The sequence below is a fragment of the Falco peregrinus genome, chromosome 4 (assembly GCF_023634155.1).
Source record: "Falco peregrinus isolate bFalPer1 chromosome 4, bFalPer1.pri, whole genome shotgun sequence".
Classification (NCBI taxonomy): domain Eukaryota; kingdom Metazoa; phylum Chordata; class Aves; order Falconiformes; family Falconidae; genus Falco; species Falco peregrinus.
In genome coordinates, this window is record NC_073724.1 from 89,123,867 (window position 1) to 89,135,949 (window position 12,083).

General features: G+C 39.5%; 1 protein-coding gene across 4 annotated transcripts in view; it reads right to left on the reverse strand.

The window, feature by feature from the left end:
- Window positions 1–913: 913 nt before the first annotated feature.
- The window catches only part of ENOX1 (ecto-NOX disulfide-thiol exchanger 1), a 369,755-nt gene continuing 358,585 nt past the window's right edge, over window positions 914–12,083 (reverse strand). For all 4 annotated transcript variants that reach the window (XM_055803033.1, XM_055803035.1, XM_055803032.1 and 1 more), the window contains 3 exons: window positions 7,843–7,945; window positions 4,784–4,869; window positions 914–1,868 (listed from right to left, as the gene is read on the reverse strand). In XM_055803033.1, coding sequence (XP_055659008.1) covers window positions 1,737–1,868; window positions 4,784–4,869; window positions 7,843–7,945 — 321 coding nt within the window. In that variant the 3' untranslated portion in view covers window positions 914–1,736. The remainder of the gene's footprint in view (window positions 1,869–4,783; window positions 4,870–7,842; window positions 7,946–12,083) is intronic.

The window sequence follows — 12,083 nt, forward strand, 5'->3', positions numbered from 1 at the left end:
TTTTCCCTTTTGTAGACAATTAACATTTCATTTAATATTTCTGTATTACAGGTAGGTGCCAGAAAAGAAATAGGTCCTAAAGCAGTAATCACTAACAGCCATGCAGGAGAGTTCGTTCACGACTAATTGCATTTGACACTAATTGCAGTTCATTGAAGAACCTGAGTGAAACATCACTCTGACATCTATCTGGATACTCCCTGCGTCTGTTGCAATTTGCCATATTTCCTGCTGCTGGTGCCCCACTTTATAGGGCTAGCTCTCCTGCAGCTGGCTCCTCTGCCTGCACAGAGGTGTGACTTTCAGGGGGTGGCTGTTTCATATCCAGCACCATGCCAAATAATGTACTGATGCTGTTCTTTAAAGCAGAGCTCTGAGAGGAGTGATTCCTTCCATACTCACCTGCCTGGGTTGATACACACACTTCTTCAGCTTTCGCTGGCTCTTACAGGTGTGCTGGAATGCTGTGTATTTGACATTAAATCCTAAAGGACAGTTTACACTGATGTCCCTACTTAAGGGACACCGACAAGAGTGAGTTATTCCTTTCCTTGGCTGACCAAAGGCCAGAAGCATTAGCTGGGAGTTAGGAGTAACTAATTGGATGCACCGTGACTACCCAACAACACTGACAATGAGAAATTTGAAGGTGTTTGTTTTTAACCTGGCTGCTTGTCTGAAAAAACAAATGAAATCTGTTCAGCTAAACAAAGGTCCATGCTGGTACTTTCTCTACCAATATTTTTAGTTTTTTCAATCTTAGCTAATATTGCAAGCTCTTTTCTTGATTCCTAATTAATTTAACCAAGTTATCTGCAAGTAATAGTTTAGACAGGAGAAAGATAAGTGCCAGGAGACTCTTGCTGGATTGATAAAAATTCAAAAACATCAGAAGAAAAACTTGTACAAACAATATGGTAGAAGTCATATTTATTGATAAAAATTAATATATCTGCTATAAAATTTGTAACAGTAATGCAACTGAATATTTATTTTGATGCATAAACCTGAATGTTACATACCAAATACAATACAGTAACACTGGTTTCCTCCTTATTTACATGTTTATGAAAATCGATATGCAATCCATGTTAAAAGAACTTGTAATGGAGAATAGTTACATTAGAAAAATAATATTCTTGATAAAGCATTCTTGAGGACTCCAATCACATTTTCAGGCCTCTTTCAATAAGGCAAAAATCCCTGGTACAGCATATAACTTAATTTACAAAATACAATAACTTCAGACACATCTTCAAGTTTTCTTTTGGTATGCTTTTCCTCACTGTAAAATTACTCAATTTTCTTACTAAACAGAAAGAACTTTCAATAACAAAACTTAATGAGTTCTACTACATATTACATATACATCGCTGTAGCTTAGCGACCATAACCAGGCAATCATTCTCCTTAAATGTTTGCTCAATGAGCTTTTCTTAGATGTAGGACATGTAGTATTTTGAAATCATTATGACTGTGGTATCTCTCTTCAGTTTTCATAGGAAACAGATCTGTCACATTTTGAAACTCTTTTTTAAAAATTGTATTTTATTTTAGGAACTGGTGCACAACTACATTTCCACTCACAAGAGAACTTCACAAATGTAACTAAAATTAGGCTTGGATAACTTTGAAAACATACTACTATGTGCCCAAACCCAAATCTCTTACTTTAATACTTTATAACCCTGCCATGCTGTAGGAATTATTCTGCATAGCTTCATTACTAGTCACAGTCAGATAGTTTTAATTCCTTCAAAGGCACAAAACTTCCACCTCTTCTCCAGTGTTGCTCCTACACCAGTGAATTCTTGTTTAAACATGCGTGGCAGTCTCATCAAAAGCATTTCTATCTCATTTGCAGAGATCTGAGAAAAAAAAAAAAAAGAAGGGAAAATTACAGTGAGAAAGCTGCCCTGTAGATTGGAAAGAGGAAATACGGAGAACATAAATAAGGGGCCAGGAGAAATCCAGGCCAGATGAAAACAACCAACCATTATTATTTTATTTTTTTTAACCTTAGCCTGACATGAATTTCCAGACTCCAAAGCAAGTGCAGATTCCTTGCCAGAATGATTCTTCTGTTGGAAGTGGCATCCTGTTGTAAAAGAAGGACAACTACTTTGTCGGGGCTGCTGCCACACAGCTTGGTACAACATCCATCTAAGAACTACACTTGTGGGGAAACATCTGGTGAGGATGAAGCAAACGGGACCTTATTCTTTCCTCTTATCCCATGAGCTCTTGAATCCTCCTTCTACCTCCATCACTTTTTCTCTTGCAAAAAAGCTAACACAGGGACCTTATTTCTAATCAGCTCACTTCTGTTACTTAGGGCTGACTATCCATGGAGCCATCTTCTCCCAGTTTGGCCCTGTTCAGCAGCCCCAGATAACTCAGCAATAAAGTTTAATAATAAACTCAGCATTGCTCAATGTATTTTCATGGTTTTTAAACCTTAATGACTGGTCACCTTCCTAATGGGAAATATCCTCTTATTGTAGAAAACACTTTCACGAAGGCAACCCTTCTGGTATAATCCGTAGGGAAGTCAAGAAATGAACAGTCACAGAAAATAAAACATTTTTCTGTAGTGATGGTCATGAAGGGAAGAGTAAAGAAATCTATGGGTGCTGCCTTTTATCCACAGGTATCTCCATGGTTTGATAGGCTTCTCTGGCAATGACGTATTTCTGCTTATTCATATTAGTAGGAACCTTCCATGGTGAAAAAATTTCTTTTAAAAATAGTATATATAAACATAAAATATGTTAATTGTACCTCATTCCACCCAAGAGAGGCAAGAAAATTTCTATCAGCTCTTATTTTCCTGAAGAGGTTAGTGTGGCAGAAAGATTAAATGATTTGTTAAAGGTGGTGCCGAAAAATCAGTGTTAGAGGCAGTCTGAAGCCCCAGAGTAATCAGATCCATTTTTTACACACTCTGATGGCAGTAACGGATAGCTGGTTACCTTTGGGTAATGTATCTGAGCTCTATACTGAGCCCTCAGCCCACACGGGTATGCTGACCTTATCATTCCTGTTCAGGTGAGGAATGACAGGCTAACCATGGAAAGTAATTGAAATTCATCTCTGAGATTGCATCTCTGGATTGTGCTATTAAAAAGTAATTTGTTGCTACAAGCAGTTACTTCCAAAATAAACCACTAAGGTCAAATTTTGCAGCTCGCATTTATTATGCAGCAGGTAGGTCCAGTGGTAGCTGCAGGGGCTGGTATGTTGGCACCTCGGAGAGATGGAGACAATGCCCCTTCCATGAAGGCTGTGTTTGCAAGGTTTGATCCTGGCAGCCTCACAGACGCCAACACTTTACTCCTGTGAGTAGAAATCCAAGGACAGAGCCCACAGACAAGCACAAGAAGGGACCGCAGCAGTAACGCAGGAGAAAGTTGAAGTGCTTGGCGGGCAGAAGCAATGAGCAGCAGGGCTGGAGCCTGGGGAGCCAGTATTTTAAATGGTCGGCATTGTTACTCAAGAGATACATAGCTGGAGGGGTCAGCGAGGGAAAAGGCAGAAACTTAGCCATATACTGTGTGTTAAGGAAGGACTGGAAAGATGACTGGGAAGACTGAGCAGACTGGGTGCTGCAGGAACTGGGGATGATGAAGGGAGGTGTACATGTGGCAAAGGCAGGGATCAGAGAAGCAGAAGAGGAATGGTTGCAGATGTGAAACTCTGAATCTAGCAGAACTTCATAAAATTAGATTATTTACTTTTTTTAAAATTGAAATTCATGAGTTTCTCACCTCTTTCTACCATCTTCATTCCTTACTCCCTTTCCATTGTGCGTAGCAGTGGACTGGAAAGCACTAGCAAATCTGAGCTGCCATGGCATGAAAATAGTGCCTAAGAACTTCACCATCCTTCCTCACTTATCCATGCAACCTGTCCTATCTGTAGGGGGCTTCTAGCTCAGGATTTCCTCTGCTTTTAGCTGTATATTTTTTCACAGAAACAGAGGAAGGATCCTCCAGAGGCATAAAGCAGCCCATCAAAGCAGCTGGAAGGTGATCTTGGCTATGGGTGGCATGGGTGGCATGGCTGGATGGTGGCTATTTCACAACTGAGCTTCTCACCTTTGACTGGCTTAACATTCAGTGGAGAGGAATAGGCCCTTTTGGGACTTGATTTCATCTCATAAGTAGATTCTTAAAAGTGAGTCAAAGAATCTTATCCTACAGGGACATATTGACTAAGGACTGCATGAATGACTCATTAAAAAAAACATTTGTAGTATGTTTGCCTCACTTTTGTGTTGGCCACACCTCTGAATTTAATAGAATCAGCCAATTCCTTTATGACAACCTCTCTGCTTCCATGTGGAGACAAAGGGTATGCTTCACGGTCCATTCATGTGTTCATGAAAGTTCATGTTCAGTGTGACCCGTGACTAACAAGTTTTAGATGAATAAGGAATCATTTCCTAAAACTCTGCACAATTTGATGGCCACGGCTACACCTGCTTCTTGTTCTGCTTTCTTTTTCCTCAGCTATATCTCAGGATCATGTATTACAAAATCAGCCAGTAGTCTTTGCTATTTAAAGCTCTGCTCTTCTTTGCCACAAAAAATAGCTAAGCAGCACGAGGCAAAGACCTCAACATAAGCACGTGTACTGCAATTTGCGAATGAATAAAGACTGCAAACCCCCAAGCCCCATATCCCATTATCTTTCTAATGGAAACGCATGAAAAGTTTAACCTGCAGTAAAGAATAATACAATATTTCTATAGAGAAAACAGATTTTGATTAAATTTTTTTACCCTAGAGTCCAACTGCTGCATATAAGACCAAAGATATTCTATATTGGCTCCAAAAGGGTGGACGTGAAGAAATGTGGATATGATACCTGTATTAAAAAGAAATGCACACAAAGTATTGAAATTACCTCGGACAATATATCATTAAAACAAGCAAAATAATTCTGAATAGTCTGCTCTTGCAGGTTTTTCAGTATAAATTATGATTCTTATTTTTCTTTACACAACCCAATAAACATAGAAAATGGCACATTTTTAATACAGTCATAATAACATGGTAAACACAATAGCTCATCTTCAGGAATGACAGCAGTTAGCAAGTAAGTGACCAAGATAATATACTGATGAATAAAGGAATTTCTAAACAAAGACTTGCTGGAAGCATTTCCACTACCAATTTTATGCTTGATTTACCAATATAAAATTGTGGATATCGTAATAGTAAAATTATTGCTTTTTTCCCCTTCACTGGATGCTCTGTTGTGAAAACGCTTCATATAATTGTGTCAGAAACCTCACTCCCTCAAATTTTTCTAGTAATTACACTGATGCCGGTTATGAAAACTGTTTAATCTGTATTACCCCTAAGTGCTGCTGAAGAAAACACAAATCCTTTATGACATATTTACTTATTTACTTTCTCTTAAAAGAGAGCCAGTTCTGTCTATCTTCATTGTTATTTACAGGATTGTTGTAAAAGGTATGGGAATAAAAGTGGCTTGGGAGAAGGCAGGATCTAAGTCTAGAGATTTTTTTCTGCAGTGAAATTCAAGTGACAGTATAGTAATGATGACCAGAGAAAACAAGATTTGGTGCATCAGAATCAAAAAAAAAAAAAAAAAAAAAAGCACTATCCAATTTATCCTCTTCTAAATAAACAGTGAAAATACAAAATGGCATGTGTATTACTTAATGTTTGGGGAGACTTGAAGTGTAAGAATCAGAGCAAATATTTTCAACTCTGTTTGGATGGGTTTCTTAGCTGAACCACCCTAGGGGAAGTTTCTTACATTTAAAGCATAAACACCAGGATTAAAAATGCTTACAAATGACAAAAATGGGTCACTGTATCTTGTGTACTGCAGGCCATTCTTGATGCTGAATGAATTAGGATAATCTTGGATTTCATTTTTCCCCAAATACTGCCCATGGTTGAAAATGATAAGTACAATTTAACTCATTTTAGTCTTGCTTTGCAAAGAACACCTTTTTTCTTCCCTCATTTTTCCAATAACACTTACAAACTTCTGATCTTGCAAAGGGAGGGGTGTGCATTTAATTTTATACTATGCTGAGTCCTAGCAGCAGTTGCCTTCTTTGTGCTGTGTGTGACCATAAGTACACACACAAGAGCTCTTGAAGCAAAAACCAAGACCATCACACTTGGGCGGGTTGACTGGAAATCCAGTTTGTATTCAAATCAAGTTTTCCCAGTGGCATTGCGTTTGTTATGTGTGTTCCCAAGGCTTTTCAATTCAGGATGCTCAAAGCTAGCTCTTTCATATGATGTAAATAAAAGCCATTTGGAAATATTTTGTAGTTATTGACTGGACTTCCATAATAACTTTTTTGTAATTTTTTTTTCTTTTATGCTCCTTTTCTCTAAGACAATATTGAATTTTGTAAAATATAGACAAACCTAGTGAATGGATTGAGGCAAGGCTCGTTTTCCCCTTGCCTCACCTGAACAGGCCTCAGAGGAAAAGATAACATGAAATCCATCTTCTTGAGCAATCTTTTGCCTTTGAATTGTAACAATAAGACAATTCTAGGGGTATCATGACCAGTAATATCTGGACTGAGATTAGACTGTTTATCTGAGTGTGCCACTGGACAGCTGATTGATAAGATGCACTTTGGGACACCGCCACCACTAGTTACAGTCAAATAATGAGTGACCTAGAAAAAGAAGTTTGTTCTGTTCTTAAAATCCCATCCTTGCTACCCTTCTCACGGAAGTTATCTTTGAAAAGGTCCACTGTAATTAAAAGTTCCAAATTTTATTATAATAAGCCAAATCAAATTTCATACATTTCTGTACATCCCGTTGTTCCACTCTCACCAGTCACAGGAAGTTTGTGTACTAAGCCCTTTAAACATTTAAATACATTCTTCACTTTTAAATTACCTTTTTGGTCTGCACTGTCTGAATCCATGTCCCAGCAATAAACCAGCAACTTCCCTGGTGCTTAGCAGATGCAAATGAGTTGCATTTAAACAAATTAAGGTAGTTTTGGAACTGTCACCTACCAGGACACCGCTGATTTTGTGAAAAGACCAAACGAAAGAAATGAAACCTGGTCTTTTAGGTCAGCATTCCTGTGAATGGCAACCATGCCATGGGGAGCACTTTGGACATTTAGGCTCCATGAAAATCTGCCCCACTGAAACCAAATGCAAAACGTGCACAGATATAAATGGGGCATGTTCCCTCCAAGGGTTGCGTGGGTACAGGCAGCGTTCCTGTGTGGCTAAATGCTAGGTACCAGTTAGCTGGCCCACTGTCTAGAAGTTTTAGCTTTTAGGCACTCTTTCGAGTTTATTGTAAAGATTTTATTCTAGGTAAAGGATATGACAGTCCTTGTGGTATTCTTCATAAATATTCATATTGCTAATTCCCTCACCTAATGTAAAAAGCATAAATCTGTCTTGCTTAATACATTCAGTATACATATTTTTTACTTGGTAGTTTGCAAATATTATTTCCATCCCCTTCTCCTTCAACATTTTGTCTAATAATCAGATAACAAGTTATACAATTCTAGCCTGCTATATCTTGATGTAAATAAAGTCTTCATACATTCAGATTGCAAGTCTACATGCAGATCCTGCAATTTTATTCATACCTGAAATCCTTTCATTAAACTCTAGAGAATTTTTCAGAAAGGAAAAGTTCACTTGTATTTTAGATTTTCTCTTACTAAAAGCCATTATGAATACAGATGAAAAATAAAAAATATCTTTTACTTTTATTAACACAAAGATGCGTGTAAATACATATGCAAACCAAAAAACTGTTAAAAGACATGTGTTCTCAAAAATCTTCTTTGGGGTTATCTTACCTATTAATAGTGCCTCTTTCTCTGACTTTAAACCTGGGCTTCGTTTCTCTGAATTTTTCTCTCTGTCTTGGTTGACCAATGCTACTGTCAATACATTGATTTCCTATACAGTTAAAAAAAAACCAACAAAACACAGGTGGTCATGTAGATTTCATTTACTTCAATTAAAGCTGTCTGCTTTCTTTCAACTCTATAAAAAGATCATTACTTTGATTCACATCTAAAGACAAGACAATTATAAATAATTGATTTGTTTGCAGAGTATTAAGACACTTTTTGAAGTACCTTTAAGCCAAGAGCTGCCAAGAAGAGAAATTTTGCTTGTGGAGTAAGTAATAACTTTGTTGCTAGTGCTTCTTCATGATAACAGCTTGAAAGACCTGCCATAAAGCGTGGGGATGGTCAGAAAACTCACATTTTCTAGCTATTAAAGCTGTAAACAAAGACCGCCTCTAGGGAACATGGATGGAAACATTCAGGTACAGCTATAAGAGTAAATTCAACAGTCACTAGCAATGTTTCTAGCTACTAGAGCACAATCACCTGCCCTGCTATACTCTTCGACCAGTGCCTGGCATGGTGTTGGCTTCTGTCCCAAACAATTCCTAGGCACATTTTGGGGGTCAGCACATTTCAGGGACCATTCCTAACAGGTGGTTTGCATAAAGCTACATTGATTTGAGGACTGAAAGACAACCAGCCTTAAGGGCAAAACAAATCAAGGCTCCTGCTTTGAGCGCCTTTTTCTGCAGCCAGGTGGCCTGAACCATCCAAATCTCAGCCAAGCGATTACACGTTAGATGCTCCGTCAGAAGTACCCAGACAGTTACGTGACACAGATTGCTGTTCTCCTGGGTATATGCAAAGTAAACAAATTACCTCTATTTCAGAGGCATGTAAGTGGCCTCAAAGTGCATTGCACAATATTCAAGCATATACACCGGCTGTTTCCATGGAGCAACTGATATACAGTAACGCATTCCTTGGTGAGACAGTGACTCATGCTGCTGCATCTGCTCTGTGAATGCAGTTCCATGCAAAACCTTGGAGGCAGAGAGCATGGAGCTGGAGATACGGTGGTGTGAGGTGGGACTGGGCAGGAATAGTGCTCTTGTCCTGGCAGGGAGAGTCAAGGTAAGCAGCTGGAGGTTGCATGGGTCTGGGAAGCCTTAAATGCAAGGAAATTTGCACTATTTGGTGTAATGATGTGGGCCATATAGAACATGCACTCGGGGTGGTGCCTTATTCCAAAATTCTTGGCAAGAGTTTTTTGCCAATAAGAGAGACACTGGGCTTGGGTCGCTCTAGGGCATTTGTGAAGGTGTGAATAATCCATGCTAAAAAAAGGCAAAACCTCCAAAATATGTAAAATGTGCCTCTATAGATGACTAAAGGCTTCTGTGAGATTGGTAAAAACAGTGACGCACTTTCTCATTCTCAATTAAAAAAACCCACACCAACACCCCCCCCCCCCCAAAACCACACTCCCCACCCAGTGATGTACACTGTGTTCCTTATAGACTGGCTCCAAGGAGCAGCTACCCAATATGCAGTGCCTCGTGGCTCAGATGTATCAATGGTTCAAATGTTCCCTTGCGTTGTGAAGAGGAACAAGTTGCCATGTGTCAGCTAAGAAACTGTATGTGCATTTGAGTGGCATACATGCACATGCGTATCCTTAGACTCCAGCAAGAAGGGGCTCTGTCAGACCTTGGCCCACAGTGAAGATGCACGGAGTCACCTGTGGTTTGCTGCAGTTGTAGTGGCCAACTGAGGCATGTCTCCTGGCCAGAGACTGATGTGTAGTTGTGTACGTGCAAGCTAGTCAGCCTTTGCTGCCTTTTTAGTCAGTAGAAATGAAATAACTTTTTAGTCATGTATTTTAGTTATTTATTTTATATTGAAATGAATCGGACCTTAGAGGTGCCTATTTTATATTCGTCATTGGATGCAAAGGGAAATTTCTAGCCACAGATTTAGACAGCTACAGGTAGGAGGGAGTCTGCAGTTTGAGTTGCAGTGATCCCCTCTTAAAATAATGGTGTGCCTGGGCACTCTGGCAGCTACATCACTTTGACACTAACACTCCTGCAGTGTTGTCATGCACAGGGCACATTATAGCAGCAGGAGTATGCTCTAAGTTGTCCAGTAGTGTTGATTCCCCTCTTGATAGAGCCAAAGGCTAATGCGAATACTCATCTACTTCTGGCCATGGTATCCAAGAACAGTGAAAGCAAATCCAGGCAAGAAACAGAAATAAACGAAGTGTTAACATGCATTTCTCCATAAGGGCAGTCATGACAAGGGGGTTACAGATCAGAAGAACAGAGCTGGATGCCAGATTTCATGATACTGCAGCACTGCAGTAGAAGAGCAGAGCAGCATATGCCACCAAAGCTTGTACAGGTTAAGATGTAACTTTTTACTCCATCAGAGACAGAAAAGCAGTCTAAAAATAACAATTCCTGAGAGGGGAAAGAGAGAGCAGAGAGATGTGTATTTGATATAACAGGCCCCAAATACAACACACTAGCAGTTTCAGATGGGATTAGAAGTTTTGTCAAGCAGTGATGCAGAGAAAGAAACTATATTCCCACTGGGAGCAATGAACAGATGGATTCTCATTTAATGCCTAGATTTGAGCCTGTGCAGAACATTTTGTATGATTTATAGGACAGTGTAAATGGATGCTAAAGGAAGTCACATCAAGTCTTTCTTAACTACGTGTTGGTACAGAGGATAAAAGAGTAAACCATTGGTTATGGGGGAGCCTAAGGAAACTAAGTGTGTCAAAGATATCTACTCAACAAGCGACTGGCTTTAGAAGGTTGCAAGTTCTTGGAGGTTTGGAAAGGAGAGGTTTCTGCCATCCAAAACTATCTTGACTCACAGAAGATGATAAATTAGATGAATCTGATGTATTCAGCTGCCAAAATAAGCTTGCACAGGCCATGAGGAAAACCAGGGTGTGCAGGCTCACATAAAAGACTCAGTAGCAACGTTGCCAGGAATTAATAGTGATTTAAGAGAAATGGGCATAATTGTGTCTAACAAATGAGTGTGAAATTCACCCAGAAACCAGGCTAATTACAGTGTAAGTCAAAAAGTATCTGACTACACACTGCAGATACAAATTGGTACCTATGAAACCTCTACAACAAATCCTCACACAATTAATTTGCACATTTTTAGAGGCACTACTTATGCCAACCCACAGAAATAAGACTTATAAGAGTACAAAGGTGAATTAAGCAATAAATAGTTGGAAACAGTTAGGTCACCTTTCTGAACGTGAGAAAAAGCTACTGAACACCAGATGCCTGAGGAAAATTATTTAATATCTACTACGTTACAGTAGTTCCTTTCTTTCTTGGAGACCATCCTTTATTTGGCAAATTGTATTTTCTGAGGCCCTAAGCAGTCTCCTTCAGCAGGTTTTGTTCTAAAAGGAATATTTTCCTACCATCTGTCAGTTACTGTATTAAAGGGCAAGAACACAGCTGAGCATGTGCAAATCAGTACTTACTAGAATTGAAATGACCTTGTGAGAACTAAATACAGTATGTAGAAGGCTTAATCCAGGTTAAATCACACCTGGTGATCATTAGGGACCTGGGCCTATTCATTATTCACAAATTATGTCAGGTATCAGAGAACATGGAGACCCAATTTGATGATGACAGCTCCAGAGCTGCTCAGCATGAATGCAGCCATTCTGTGTGATGCTCTCACCATTGTCAGCTTGGACCTTTTCCTGCAAATGACACTTTCATCCATCAGCAGATGATGAAAAGACATGAATTCCCCTTGTGGGCTTGACAAACTCAATGATTCTGCAGGTACCCCTTGGGACTAGCATTTTGATTTGGGGCTCCCTGCTTTTGAACCAGGGAGGGAAAGACAGAGGGAAAGTCTTTCTGGAAACTTTCAGGAGAACTTCCTGGATAAAACAGAGAATGACAAATAACAATTTTCTCACATGGACTATTCATTTCCACAGGCAGACCTCTGACACCACCACTGACATGGAGCTGATGGCTGTGGAGAGTTGTACATGGCAGGTTTTGCACATGGATGTATACCTTAGCCATGTCCTGGCTGTAAGGTGGGACAGAAGCTGGGTTTGTGTCATTCTCTCATGTACCCTGGCTTCTTCTGGAAGCAAATGCAGAGGCATGGGCAAGTGGATTGCTCCAGAAGATGCCTGGTCTCACTGTCCACCATGGCTCACCACAAAGCAG